We start from the raw sequence: 13,873 nt of genomic DNA, 5'->3' as shown, positions 1-13,873 counted from the left end.
CACTTGATTGGTTTTGGCTGAATAGGGCTTAGGCACTCAGCATGTGATAAAATCAAGCCCAAGCCTGGAACAGGTTGCCCAAGGAGGTTGTGGATGCCCCATCCCTGCAGGCATTCAAGGCCAGGCTGGATGTGGCTCTGGGCAGCCTGGTCTGCTGGTTGGTGACCCTGCACACAGCAGGGGGTTGGAACTGGATGAGCATTGTGGGCCTTTTCAACCCAGGCCATTCTATGAGGATTCTATGAAGCCTTGGCTTTATAGAGCCTTTACATGACCAGCTATAGCGATGGCTGTAGCAACTCTCCTTGACACACTTTGAACGCTTTACTGGGATGCATTTACCAGTACTCAATTCAGAACATCCCACTGCTTCTTTCTGTCAAAGCTAAAATCCTCAGTCCAACTCATTTTTCATTTTGGGATTTTTTTTTTGTTTTGTTTTTTGTTTTCATCATTTCTGTTTAAACAAACATAGAATTTGATATAAGACCAGTCCTATTTTAGAAACAATTGCAGCAAATGCATTTAGATATCCTACAAAGAGTCCCATAGCTCCAGGGCCCATTGCTTACAAACAAATCTAACAGGAGCTAGAAAACACTGCATTGCTGTTTATCAATGTATGTTGTCAGTAAATACACAACCAATACATTCCCAGGCAGTATGCAGACGGAGTGGGTGGATCTGGGCATGCCCAATGGATGTGTGATATTCCCTCACCTGCTTTGAAAGTAAAAAGGAAGATGTGCATTCAAACGTGTTTGCTAAAACCAAGCCATTATTTCATTTTTTTTTTTTCCCCAGCTGCTCACTTGGTGTAGAAGGATGCACGAAATCGTAATGCTGTGCATATTGTGCTATGAGATGATGGGTGAGACATGATTTATGTGCAGGATTTGTGTTTCTATTAGAAATCCCGAAGTATCAAAGGTGAAGTCTGAGGCCTTTAAGTGAATGGCAATGACCACGTGAACAAACATCCCCCAAGGTTTAATCAAGAGAAGCTGTCTCTGTCAGCAGCTGGAATGGAAGCTGTAGGTGGGCCCTCTGCCCTCCCAGGTGGAAGCAATGTGACAGGTGGTGCGGTGGCAAAGGCTGGCAGATAGGAGAGGAAAACAGAGGAAAAGAAATTAAAAAAAACCCCTCATTTTGATGATCAACAAAAGGATTTTTCACTGAGCTACGTGTACCTGTTCTAACAATGGCAATAATTGTTTTCTGCCTTATATTAGTTAATGATTGCAGTTTTATTTAATAAATTGGATAGAAAATAAACAAGTTAGAGCTTGCTATTGACCTATCAATTATGATGTCTGATTACTCCTCTGGGGAACATATGTAGTCATTTGTCCTGACATTTTGTTAAAATAAGGTGGTATTATGGGACCAATCCACCTAATTCCTTACTCCCTGGGGCCATTTAGTGTACTTAGCTGCTAGAAAGGTGATTTCTGAAGCATGACAGCTGTTGGTGTTGAGGCCATTGTGTGGTGTACAAAAACAGTTATATTCTGCTCATATGCTGCCTTTGTGTCATTGGTACAGAAGCCATTTCATAAATTAGATACAACTCTTCCCTATAAAATTGTATTACTGCCTTATATTTCTTTGCTGGAGTACATTAAAAAGTAAAAAATAAAAGCACTGCAGTGGAAGGAGATGTTTGAACTTGGCATTGCTGTGAGGACTATTGAGTTTATCCTATTAGCGACTGACGCTCCTGTCTGGTTATTTTGGTTGATTAGATGCATTAGAAGAAGATTCTCTTCATGTCCTTATTACCATATTATTAGTTTTGTTAAAAGCCGTGTCAGCCCTCCCAGAACCATGCCAAGTACTGCAGGTAGAGCTTACCCAGTTAGTGTGCTATGAAAGCAGGAGTGCAAGCTTTATGTTGAGCAGCACTTTTAGGTGGAGGGGTGACTTCAATAATCTTCATCTGCTCTTCCCGTTTCCTAAAATCCTTTTCAATGATTTGCACATCAGCACACGTTCGTGTTCAGTGAGATACAGAAGTTTTTTTTCAGTTTCTGAAACGTTTCATTCACAATCATGCTCTTCTTAGTGGCAGATCTTGCTGTAGGAGGTGTTTTAGCAGGTTAAAAAGCACTGGCTTTGGATTAGATCGTTCCACTTGTTCACAGAAATCTGGAGATGTCTTATATAATGACAATCCGAGCAGCGCTGCAGCTGCTCCTGGCAAGAGCTCCTTGGTGACTGTGAGACTGCAGGCACATAACTGAGCCTCACACGTTTGCCTTCTCCACTAAGCAGCCACCATAGGCTGGTATACTTTTGAAGATATCTTCTGGAATTTTCTTAGTGGCATCCAGCCCCTGAGATGAATCTCACTTACCACTGGATGTCATCCTTGCACTGTGTAGAACTGCAGTCAGAAGATCATTTATCTGGCAGAAAAAAAATATATATAACATGACCAACGAACGCATTTATTTGCCACATTTATAATTGTTTGCTACGTGACGATGACAGCGTGCGAATAATTGAGCCCTAATCCTTCCTTAAGGTGTGGGAAAGTGCTGTCGTGTGGTACACAGCTTTGGTAGTGGGACTGTTGAAATCTCAGCTGGAGGTCTCCATCACTGATGACGTTGTTTGGGGCTCTCAGTACGTCATGTTCTTCTTGAGCGGGTCAACGTCAGTAGCATAGCTCTAAAATAAAGTGCTTGTTCTTCATCTGTTGCACTCTGTCAATTCATATGTAGAGAATGTTTCCCCTGTAATGGTATAGGATGAGTTTAGAGGACTTAACTTTATTAACATCCTCATTCCTATTAGTGTCTCTCCTGTGGTGTCTTTTTCAAGAGAAGCTAGAACGTTAATTTGCTGTTGTTGTTAATTTTTAACGTTGCTAATTATTTTGTGAATTTTTAAGCATGCATATATTTCACCATTTTCGTATTCTTTGTCTTCTGTGTTAACTCGTGTGCATGGAAAAATCATAAAGTTAGTCATGTCAGTGACCTGTAATAAGTTTTGCATGAATGCAAGGTAATGCATGGCTGATAGTGCAATGATTCTTAGCAGACCTTCCACTTATTTTTCAGGTATATTTATGTCATTTTGAACTTTATTCATTCACTCATTCAATTAATTAATTTACCTATTTATTTCAGCCAAGGTATTCTCTGAACCACATAAATCGAAAGCTGATAATGGAATCTAAAGTGTCTGTCAACAGTAGAATTGTGGTGGTCGGTGCATCTGATGTTGGGATCTCATTTCTGGAAACACTTGTTTTTTGGTAAGGTTTTTATTTGATTTCCTTTACTGAGAAAATACATTACCTTTATTTGAAGGCGCTTACTTCCTCCATATAAAAATCATCTCGGACTCTTCCTTTAGCACAGAAGATAATAATTAAAAAAAGACACGCTTTGGATCCATGTCCAAGTATGAACCATTAAAACTGAGTGTCTAATTTGCAGATGTAGTAAGATTGGTGTCTCCTAACAGGCTCTGATTTTCAAAAGTGCTGTCAAGGTTCCTTGTAGATCCTCAAAATGAAGGCCAGGAGAAAATGAGAATTCCACATACCTCGTGTCTTTGACCTTTGTTCTTATACGTAAATACTGTAAGTAAAGATTAAGTCCATAGCCTTTTGGATGGTGTGCAAAGCACTGCTGATCTTTAAAGCTAGTTTTGCCTATTAGAATCACAGATCACTGTCTGAATTCCTCCGTTCTTCTACCTCTTTGTGGTGCTGTTTCCAGAGCTGTGTAGGAACATCCCATGTGAGCTTCTGGAGTTGTCATTTCTCTGTGCTGCCTGTAAGGAGAAGCAGCATCTTTCTGCTTCTGATATTGGTACTGGGGAGTGCTTGGGAACCACAGCATTGCTATTTCTGGCTCCTTTGCCATTTTTATTGTAGAGTGTGAGAAGGGGCTAGGAGAGGACTTTCCAGCAGTCACAAACCTGCCCAATGATCCACCAAGAGGGTAGGCTGAATGCCCACATTACAGAATTTTTTAGCAGTAAAACCATCAATTAAATTGTTCCGTTTACCTTGAGTTATCCAAACTGGAGTAAAAAAACTGTATAAACTGTTTTTGAAGGGGAATAAATGTATGCAGCTGTTTTTATACCTCCCAGTCTCTAACCAGAGAGAAACTGGTGGGAAAGGTCTGTTCTACAGGCTTTCCAAAGTGAGGAAGGGGAGACCCTCTCTGCTATCTCACCACTTACCCCTCTGTCTGGGGCTCTCAGAAGGTTGGTCTGTGTGTGCAAGAATGCAATTCTTACTCACTTGTTCTTCTCCAAGTAGATTCAAATACATGGTAGAAATGTCTGAGAGCATTACAAAATATGTGAACCAACCAAATCTGTCCCCCTCAGCCAGAAGCTCTCCTCCTGTTGTGAACAGGACACACAGGTAGAACCAATATTGTTGGGAAATCCTCTCTACCTCTGATACACCTCAGCCAGAAGTTTTATTTGAACCGTATTCTAAGTAAGAGTTTGTGCAGAACAAGTCCTTCTTGTACACCAGAGAGCACTCATCTTCAGCACTGCACAATTGGAATGCTTATGAAAAATTGAGTATTGCTCTGAGAATGCAAAAAGCAAGCAGTACTTAGTCCAAATGTCACAGAATTTGTCTTAACATACGTATAAGTTTAGGAAATATTTTTTAACTTTCTCAGCAGCAGCAGTTAAAGAAAATCTCCTGATCGATGTGAAGACCTTTTAATACAATTTAGTTTGATTTACTCATAATTTTCTAATACTCTTTGCAAAGGTTACATGCACTAAAAATAGCTAGATTGAATCAATTTGTAAGCCCCTAATCCTTAAAAAGAGGAAGTGGTTTTCTCCTCATTATTCTTCATACTTAATTATTTTACATTATCAGTCACCATGGAAACACACAAATGTAATTCACTTACCTACCTAACAATTATTAGGACTAGATTTTACAAGTGTTTTCAACCTGTTTGAGACTGAATAAATATAGATTTTTCAATGGACAGAGAAATAACAATAAGAACTGTCTTCTCCCTGGAGCTGTGCAGACAGCTGCCCTGGTCCCATTGTTCTGTGCCAGCAGCACCGTAGCTCATGGCCAGTCTGCCTGTGGGCACCAGGCTTCTCCACCAGGGCAGAGAAGGAACTTTATAAACCCTGCTGCAACGGAGCGGCGGTGAACTGCTGTTTTACAAAACGCTTCTGCAAGTCCTTCACTCTGGCTCCTTAGTTTGCATGGAGAGTTTGTTGAAGAGGTCATAGAATCATTAAGATTGGAAAAGACCGCTGAGATCGTCTAGTCGAGGTCAGAGTGCTGGCGTGGCCAAATCAGTGCTGGTTATTTCAAAGGGCAGAGGAAAACTTGCTGCAAGTGAGTGTACGGAATGACCATCTAGTAGGGGAGGATTCTTTCTTGTGCTCGGGGTACCCTGAGCCCTGGAGAATTGCCTCCGTTGTGCTTAATGTAATGCTAGGTCAGTGAAGGTGAGCTCATTAGTCATGTGTCACCATTCACATAAATATCTCCTGCTGATTTCTTTTTTCACGAGTGTAATCGCATTCAGACGTGCCATAAGCTATAGTGCTGCTTTTCTTTAGGATGCATTCGATAGGATTTCATATTCTAGGAATGGCCAAGTGCAGGAGGAGCATCAGGCAGTTCCGCAGCCTTGAGCCTGCCCGTCTCATGCCAGGAGGTACAGGTGGCAACGATCTCGGGCTGCACCTCTGCTGCAGCTGGCGGGCACATGAGGATCTGCAGCACGCCGGGCAGCGGATCTGAGGCGCTAGGAGGAGGGCAGCACGTTGCATCATAAATTGCTGCAGTAATTAACTTCCCCGCAGGAGCGTGGCAAGCAGGCAAGGAATTGTAATTCCCACAATTCCTGCATGAGGCTCCTCCTGGGCAGTGCAATTATATGCTTCCCCTTGCACAAAGCCAGGACTTAGGTCACTCTCCAGCGCTAAGACAAAGCTCACACAAATTGCTGCACCATCCAACCGTATGTGGAAGCAATGTAAGTTCAGAGTGCTGGCCAGTCCTAAAAGCAAAGTAGCAACTGAAGGAATATTCCCATTGTGAGAAGGCAGTTCAGCCCAGCAACACACAGTCTCTCTTTGCCTCTATTGTTCCCTGCCCTCCAAACTGTTGTTGCTGCCTCTCCTTTGTTGTGGATGTGGAGAGAAAGGCAGTTGAGCCCTGGAGTGAATCCAAAGGAAGGCTAGGCTGAAAACAGGCTTTCTTCTTTTTGTAGTTTCCCTTGAGTGACTTGGGCTTTAAAAAAACTTTATATATTTATAACAAGAAGATTTTTTATGAGACACTGCAGCAAAAACGTGGCCTTCACTCAAATTGGTGATGCTGATTCAGTAGTGCTGTCAAATTACCATGAATAATGACCCTAACAGGGAGTCTGATTTAAGACTAATGGAAGTTTTTAAAGTTACATTTCTGTCGTCCTCGTGCAGATCAACTGCACCTATCCTTAATTTATAGGTGAAAAAGCTGTCTCAAACGTTCAGCTTGCAAACATTAAATGAAAATCACATCTGAAAATGATTTGGAACTGTAAAATCTGTTTTTGTGAATACAGAACGTCAGTACCTGTGTGTATCAGAACGGGAGGTGGGTTCCAATCAGGGTTCTGTTCTTGGAGGTGAGTTTCAGCAGGAAGAAGAGCAAATGCAGTGAAATAGCTGATGTCAAACACTGCCTGAATCCGAAATACCAAGCTGAACAGATCTCAGTTAAATTCTCTACATGTCGGTTCTGAAGAATGGCAGTTTCAGCCCAACACTTTAATCTTTTCCTATTCACGAATCCTGAGACGCTTGAAAAAAGTTCTGCAAACAGCATTTGTAGGTAATTGCGGTGCAGGATTCACAGAGCAACGTGCTAACTAGTGCTCTCTGACAGCAGGTGATTGAAGTTGGGCTGCAGGAACGCCAAAAGCCTTGCTCAGGACTATCTTGTCATTGGCCCCGGCGCAGTGAACCAATTAGCTTTTTATCCACCTCTTTGCATATAGCTGTGGAAAGCGTTATTGTCTTGTGATTATAGGGAAAACCCTTTTTAATCCATGATTTCGAAAACCTTCTTAATCCAACCTCTGGTGTAAACAATGGCTTACTCTCCGAGGACATCGCAAATATACATAATGTATTGCACAAAACAGGAATAAATGAATGGCAGCTAAGACCACGGTGCTTTGTATGAAAATGTGAAGTATTTCTCTTTCAATTTGGATGCATTAAAAGCGGTTGTCGCGTTAAAAAGCAAATGTGTTACAGCGGGTTTTGTCAAAGCCCTGAGTTTTCTCTTTAAGTAAAGTTAGAACCCAGCGCAGGGGTTTATCTCAGATTAGCATAGAGATGGTTTTGAAAGCACAGTTTCTGACAGAACAGCTACAACTGCCGTTATCTGGCAGCGCAGTATTATACAATATCCTGCACATCTGTCCTGCTTGGCAATAGTTAGCATAATGCTTGCTGTTTAATTAGGCTTTTTATCTTTGCATTTGTCTGAGAACATCTGAAGCCTTCCATGTTGCCTGTCACTAATTAGTTGACTAATTAAATAGTTAGTGCTTACTTGCTGATCACAGAGCTAACACGGAATGAATGGTTTAGTGATCTTCATTGTTTCATACTATCTATCTTTGCCACATGAATTGATATACATGGGCTTCCTTTTGACTGCTGTTTTTTCATACCGAGGCAAACACTGAACAATGTTGCAGTCGACCATGTGTTCGGTGTCACTGGCCCCGCATCCTTCAGATGTTGCTGCCTTTCATCATCTCTGCTGAATAGAGATCAAGATGGGGCAGGGATGAATCCAGTGGGTCATATCTTGCCTTGTTGGGCAGGCAGCAACACAGCGAGCGGTCGGTGACTGATACAAAAACTAGGGGAGAGGATATGGGTCCACTTCCTAACAGCTATCTGACATGCTTCTGCCAAAAAGCGATGCTGGATGGGACTGATATTCCATTATTTTGCATTTTATATTCTTACTTTAGAGACGGTTTTCAATTTTTGATAAGATTATTTCAACTTTCCGTACTTGTTCTTTAAACGTGTGTAAAGACGTGTCTGAGCCCCAAATGTTCTTTCACTCTTCCAGCTTTGCAATATCTGTGCATTTCATTTTGTGAATATTCATATGTGAATATTCATCACTTCTTTTTGTATATTAAAACTGATCTTGGGATCAGTGCTTTCCTCATAAAAGGGATGCTTCAAAATTGCTGTGAGCCAGAAGAATGTTTATGCAGTTCTATTTACTGGGCTCTGCCTGGTGACTGAGTGTGACATGAGCGTGGCTGTGTCACCAACTCCGTGTGGAGCCTGGTAACCTGACTACCTGGAGCAGCTCTGGCAGCTCTCTCATCAATGCACTCAAAGCAAATAAAGAAGCCTTGCGAGCGCAAACACCGCATTTACATTTCTCAGCTATTTGCTGTTGATAGAGACGATGTACTTTCCGTTCTGCTCGTATTATTTTTCACGGTTTTCAAGTTTGTTTCCCAGGGTTGTTGCAGAGGTGGAACTACCCAAACCTTCATGTTGGCTGTTAGGAGCAATTCCTCCTCCTATAGAGCGGTGAGGCAGTGGCACAGCTGCCCAAGGAGTGCTGGGGTCACCTGGAGGTGTCCCAGAGCTGTGGGGATGTGGCACTGCTGGATGTGGGCACGGTGGGCTGGGGTTGGACTGGATGATCTCAGTGCTCTTTTCCAACCTTAATGATTCTGTGAGCTGGTATCTGCATTAACCGAGCACAGTTTTGGATTGTTGTGTGCCACAGGGCACAGGTCATTTGGGAAGGATCTGCTGGAGAAGCATCACGCCGCCCTGCTAGAGATGGGCACTTCACAGCTGTCTCTCCCTGAGCTGGTTTTGCATGGGCTGCCATCTCAGAGAGGCAGCTGTGCTCACCAGGCTGCCAGGAGGTGCTGCAGGGCCCAGGTCCTCAGCTGCTACATGCAGATGTTAGAGACCAGGAAATTTGTGTCCCGATCCTTCGCACACTGCCAGCTTTCTGTCAACAGAATGCGGTGCTTTTTATGAGCTGCTTCTCTCTCTGCATGTTCTTGCTGCCAGGAGGAGAAACGTTGGTGCAGATCTCGAGCCCGTCAAATTCAAGGGGCATCTCTCTTTTGGCAGACTTGGGCATGCTTTTTCAACTATGTAGGTCGCTCCAAAAGTAATGCCTTGTATTTGTTTCCATGAAAGCGACAAGGTACAAAGAGCACAACAACAAATGATAGAACAAACTCTCAGCTACAAAACACTACTTTTCAACACAGTCACCACCATTAAAATGGGAGGCGTTACCTCTGGAGCAGCTCTTGTAGGTGAAGGCAGCATTGCCAAATCTGCACCTAGCAATGTCACTGGGTTAAAATTTTAATCACCTTGGCAATTACATGGACTAACATGGGATAAGTACAAGCTACACAAATAAAAACAACTTATTTTTGCTTTTAATTATTGTCCAGTAATATTAAAATTGTTTTATTAACGAGTTGGAATTTGCACTATAGGAAATCTGCTGAAATACTCACACAAAACAGCCTCACCTTAGCCACATTTTGCATCCCATTTTATGGTATTGTTGTGGACAGTGTGTTGATATCTCACCTGGATATATTTAAATAACTAGAAACTCTAACTACCAGGGCCATCATTGGATATCCCTTATTTTCTGTCTAGAAAGATGATTGCCTCGTTTTATGCTTCGAACAATGCTGAAACGTTTAAGGAATGAAAATTGAATTTTTATTTAGGAAATTGTCTAGCAGATGTAATTCAAAACCAGTGTGCATTTGGGATGATGGCACGAATGGTGTAAACTTTGTAGCTGAGGCTGTTCCTGCATAGGTGTGTGCATGTGTCTGATTCAGGTATGCATCTTGTATGGGACAAGAAAAGAGCTCTTCAGATTCTTCTGTTCTGCCATATAACAGTTGATAGCATTGGGGCTTTGCCATCCTTTATCTAATAGACAGCATTCTGGAAACACAACGCATGTTGTGTGAATGATGGTTTTCTGGAGGGCTTACTAAAAAAATCTGTAGTTGGGGGTTCTGACCAGTCTTCATTTAGCTTGTACTTGCTGGAAAAATGCAATTTGTGCACTAAGTATGTAAGTAATCAAGTGCCCACCACTCAGTGTTGAATGTTACCTGTTTTAATTGGCGTGCATATTTCAAGCCTGGTGTATTTCCTTGCAAGTGCTGGCAAGATGCTGTCAGTGAGAGAAGAGTTTAACAAGAAGTGGTTAAAGGATGGAGCAGAGCTCAGCTGTAAAATTGCAAGGGTCAGTCTGGGTTGAGAAGCAAAGTACGGGAAAGAATTAGTCTAACAAAGGGAAAAAGACTCAACTGAATTACAGTTGAGAGCCACAATCAATAGAGAAGAATAGTGCAAAAAAGAATAGGAAAAGCTGAGCTGACGCAGGTGAGGAAAGCAAAAGCACTGCTGGAGAGGTGGGAGGTGGTTAGGAAGATAAAAGCGGGGACAGGAAAAGGTTGGCTGGGTTGCTTTGGAGAATGAGTTATGGTATGGGTGGGAGTTTGAAAGAAGAGAGTGGAAAAGGGCATGTTTGGTAACATTCAGGAGAAATCATGTTTGGTAACATTCAGGGAGAAATCAAGATGATTTAGAGATGCGTAAATACGAGAAATTAATGGGAGAATTGAAATGCAGCAGAGTTGTGCATGTTTTTAATCGTATTGTCTAGGAAGAAGGCCGGCACAGAGGGGATAAGAAATGCAGGTATTAAAATTAGACAATTGGAGAGAATCTAGGAATAGCAATTCAGAGGGGGAATGATTAAGATAAAAAAAGAAGACTGGTTCATCTACCCCAGCAGAGGAATGTGAGATTTAACCAAAGAACAATTTTAGAGGCAGGATGTTGAAGAAGGGTGATCACTCCTTGTGAGAGCTGGCACATGAGCTGGGGTCAGAGCAGCAGTGCAGGTTTAGTGAAAGCTAAGGAAGAAGCAGAAAGTATTTACTGAACAAAAGGAGGTGAACTGGCAATCCCAGGGGAGAGAAGCATTACAGCATAAGACTTCAATGTGAAGGTAAAAACACCCACCTCTGCTTAAGCTCATGATTAACATCCTTATGCAGTCCAGGTGGATAAATATTGTCCCCCAGTGAATTTGGACCAGACGTTAGAGAAAATTATCACTCTGAAAAAGAAGCATGGAGGGGGCAAAAATGGTGTTTGTCTCCAAGATGATGCTTGCAAATTTTATGGAAAGTGTTTTGGCTTTGTGATAGCGGGCACTAGACTCCAAAAATAAGGAGGTGCTTCGAATCCTGGTGGAATTAATCAGATGCAAAGTTTGCAGGGAGAGACCTGATGAGGAAAAGCAGCCAGAAATGCTCACAGTGCCATTGAAGGACGGTGCTCATGGGTCAAAGTAAAAATAATTTGGCTTTTTAAAGTGTTTCTTGCAGCAGATGTAAGAATCGGTGGTCATGGTTTTCACAGCTTGGCCTTGTAGGTTGCTTTACTTTAGAATACTGACTCTGACACAGTCAGTCATCACTAAAGCTAAAAAGCAAAGTCTGTATATTATTGAAAAGAACTGCTCTGTTCAATTTTAGGTTGCTTTTTTTTTTTTTTCCCCCAAGGAGAATGTTATGTTGATATCAGGAGTATCGGGAGACATGAGAAAACATTTTGTTGAAGTGTCATTAGGAAAAAAAAAAAAAAAAAAAACTTTTAAAATAAATAAATTTCATCTTGAAATATTTCATATTTCATAAATCCATACAATATTCCTCTTTCTCTCTGCTTTAAATATTTTAAAGAGTATTTTCTGAAGCTGAAGTGGATGGTGTATTTCCAGTATTGTGGTCCATCCCAGAATAGAAACAGTCCTGTTCTGGCAAGAAAAAGTTGGGGATTTTCCTACTGAAGCAATCAACTGACTTATCTTTCCCCGTATGCAAAAGAGTTGATCACATTAAATGTGAGCTAATGGCAGTGGGATTCACTGCTTTATTTTTACCAGTGCTCTTCTTGACACGTCTGCCACCGGTCTTTGGAGGAAGGCTTATCACAAGCACAGCTTATAGGGAAACAAAAATGTGAAAAGCCGCTTTCTGGACTCTTGCATTGAAAGGTGCCCCAGCAAGGACACTTCTTTCATTCAGCAAATTCATTCACAATCTTAACACTTTTTCCTAGGGCTGATCCAATGGAGAACTGGCTCATCTTTGTTTACTTGTAATTAAAGAGGGATAACTTCTAGATGGACATCTGTTGGGCAGCAGTTAAGCTAAAACCACGTTTGGAGGTTTGTAATTGGTTCTTGAGAACAGAGGCTTTTGGTGATTGTGGCTGCAAACAGTAACCCCTTGCTGCTCCTCTTACTGACCAACCAGTAGTGTAATATAGGCAGCAGAGCCTTCGTAATACTAGGATGTCATCATGTAGCACCATACAGGGAAACTCTTTTGCCATCTTTATTTTCATATATCTTCCTCATTCATGATCCTTGAGGTCCCTTCCAACCCTGGCAATTCTGTGATTCTGTGAATTAAATGTAGGTGCCTAAAGAGTGAAAGTAGAAAGGGAGAGACTGCTTTAGTTCTGCCCAAGGAAGCAGTGTGGAAACACTTTACTCTTAAAAAGTTCCTCATAAAGGAATTCTGTAGTACTAAGCAATATATTCATCACTTAAAATGTGCATGAGCATGCGATTTTGGTTTTTGTTTGCACTAAGCTGACATTTTTTATTTGTAGTCTTGCAAAATGTGTTAGCAGATCATTTTGTTTTGGAGATGTCTGCACTCCAAGTCACATCCTGATTACTTTGTTCTCGAAATGTGTGGGGCGCTGATCTTCCCTTTAAAAATAAACAGAACCTAACTTGGATAAATCGTGGTATTATTATTATTAAGGTTTTGCCTCTACCTGCCTTCTAGCATGAGACGTATAGCTGGGCACTTGAGTTTCTGTGCCCTGAACAGTATTGCCTCTGGGTTTTAGCATCACCTCCCATTTGGGGTTCCTCTGTTCCCCTAAAATTCAAATGGCTCATTTCTGGTTGCAGAGCAACATGGGAAAACTCTGATTCAAATTTCTGCTCATGCAAGAATTTCTCAACCTAATTATTTGTAGTGCTGAAAACAGATGACTTTTTATTATTTTTAGAGTTGTTCAGAGGTGCAGTATGAAGTTCTGTGCTGCAGGAAAGTTGAGGCTATAGCATAATTATGACTGATTATTTGTGATAATGAGGAGGTTAATGAAAGCAGTTAATTACATAATTTGTCCAGGCAGTTTTTAACCACTTAAACCTTTGCTGTTGCACCATGCACTCAAAAAAAGCAAACCCAGCAGGCAAAAAATTCAGAAAAACGAGGCAGGAATATTGGAACCAATTTGCAAATGCTAGCAGATACGTATAAAAATGATACATATCTAAATTTGGTATAAAACTTTTTGTTTGTTTCTTCCTTTGGCTGTGCTCACAACAAACTGGCGATGCAGTTTTATTTCAAGGACGAAGGTGTTTAGACTTGCTTTTGTAGCCGTCCTCTAGAACTGTGCAATGAAACTCAATACCTTTTACTTATTTCCCTAGATACTCTAATCCCTCCCTGCTTTACCAGTATCTTTGAGCTGTTCTTCCCTTTGTATCCACAGCAACATGAATCCCTGCTGGAACTGCTTACTTTGATAATGTAGGTGCAGTTGTTTAATGTTGCACTGGCTCAGGCTCTTCTCTTGAAGACTTTTTCACCAAATGGGAACATGTGCTTTTACCATACTTCATATCAATATATAAGTTAGAGGCAGGGAAGCCATTTTCCTTTATATGCACTACCCATTTCTTAGAGCCTACTTTGTTTTCATATTA

The 13,873-nt window shown here is 41.4% G+C and overlaps 1 protein-coding gene across 2 annotated transcripts in view; it reads left to right on the top strand.

Annotated features, from left to right (window-relative positions):
• CFAP61 (cilia and flagella associated protein 61) overlaps window positions 1-13,873 on the top strand; it is a 92,737-nt gene that overhangs the window by 46,759 nt on the left and 32,105 nt on the right. For both annotated transcript variants that reach the window (XM_090134606.1, XM_090134607.1), the window contains exon 17: window positions 3,138-3,265. In XM_090134606.1, the coding sequence (XP_089990732.1) occupies window positions 3,138-3,265 (128 nt within the window). The remainder of the gene's footprint in view (window positions 1-3,137; window positions 3,266-13,873) is intronic.

This window comes from Phasianus colchicus, chromosome 2 (assembly GCF_987193195.1).
Source record: "Phasianus colchicus chromosome 2, bPhaCol1.hap1.1, whole genome shotgun sequence".
Classification (NCBI taxonomy): domain Eukaryota; kingdom Metazoa; phylum Chordata; class Aves; order Galliformes; family Phasianidae; genus Phasianus; species Phasianus colchicus.
Note: the sequence above shows the minus strand (reverse complement) of the source record. Positions and strands in the feature narration are given on the sequence as shown.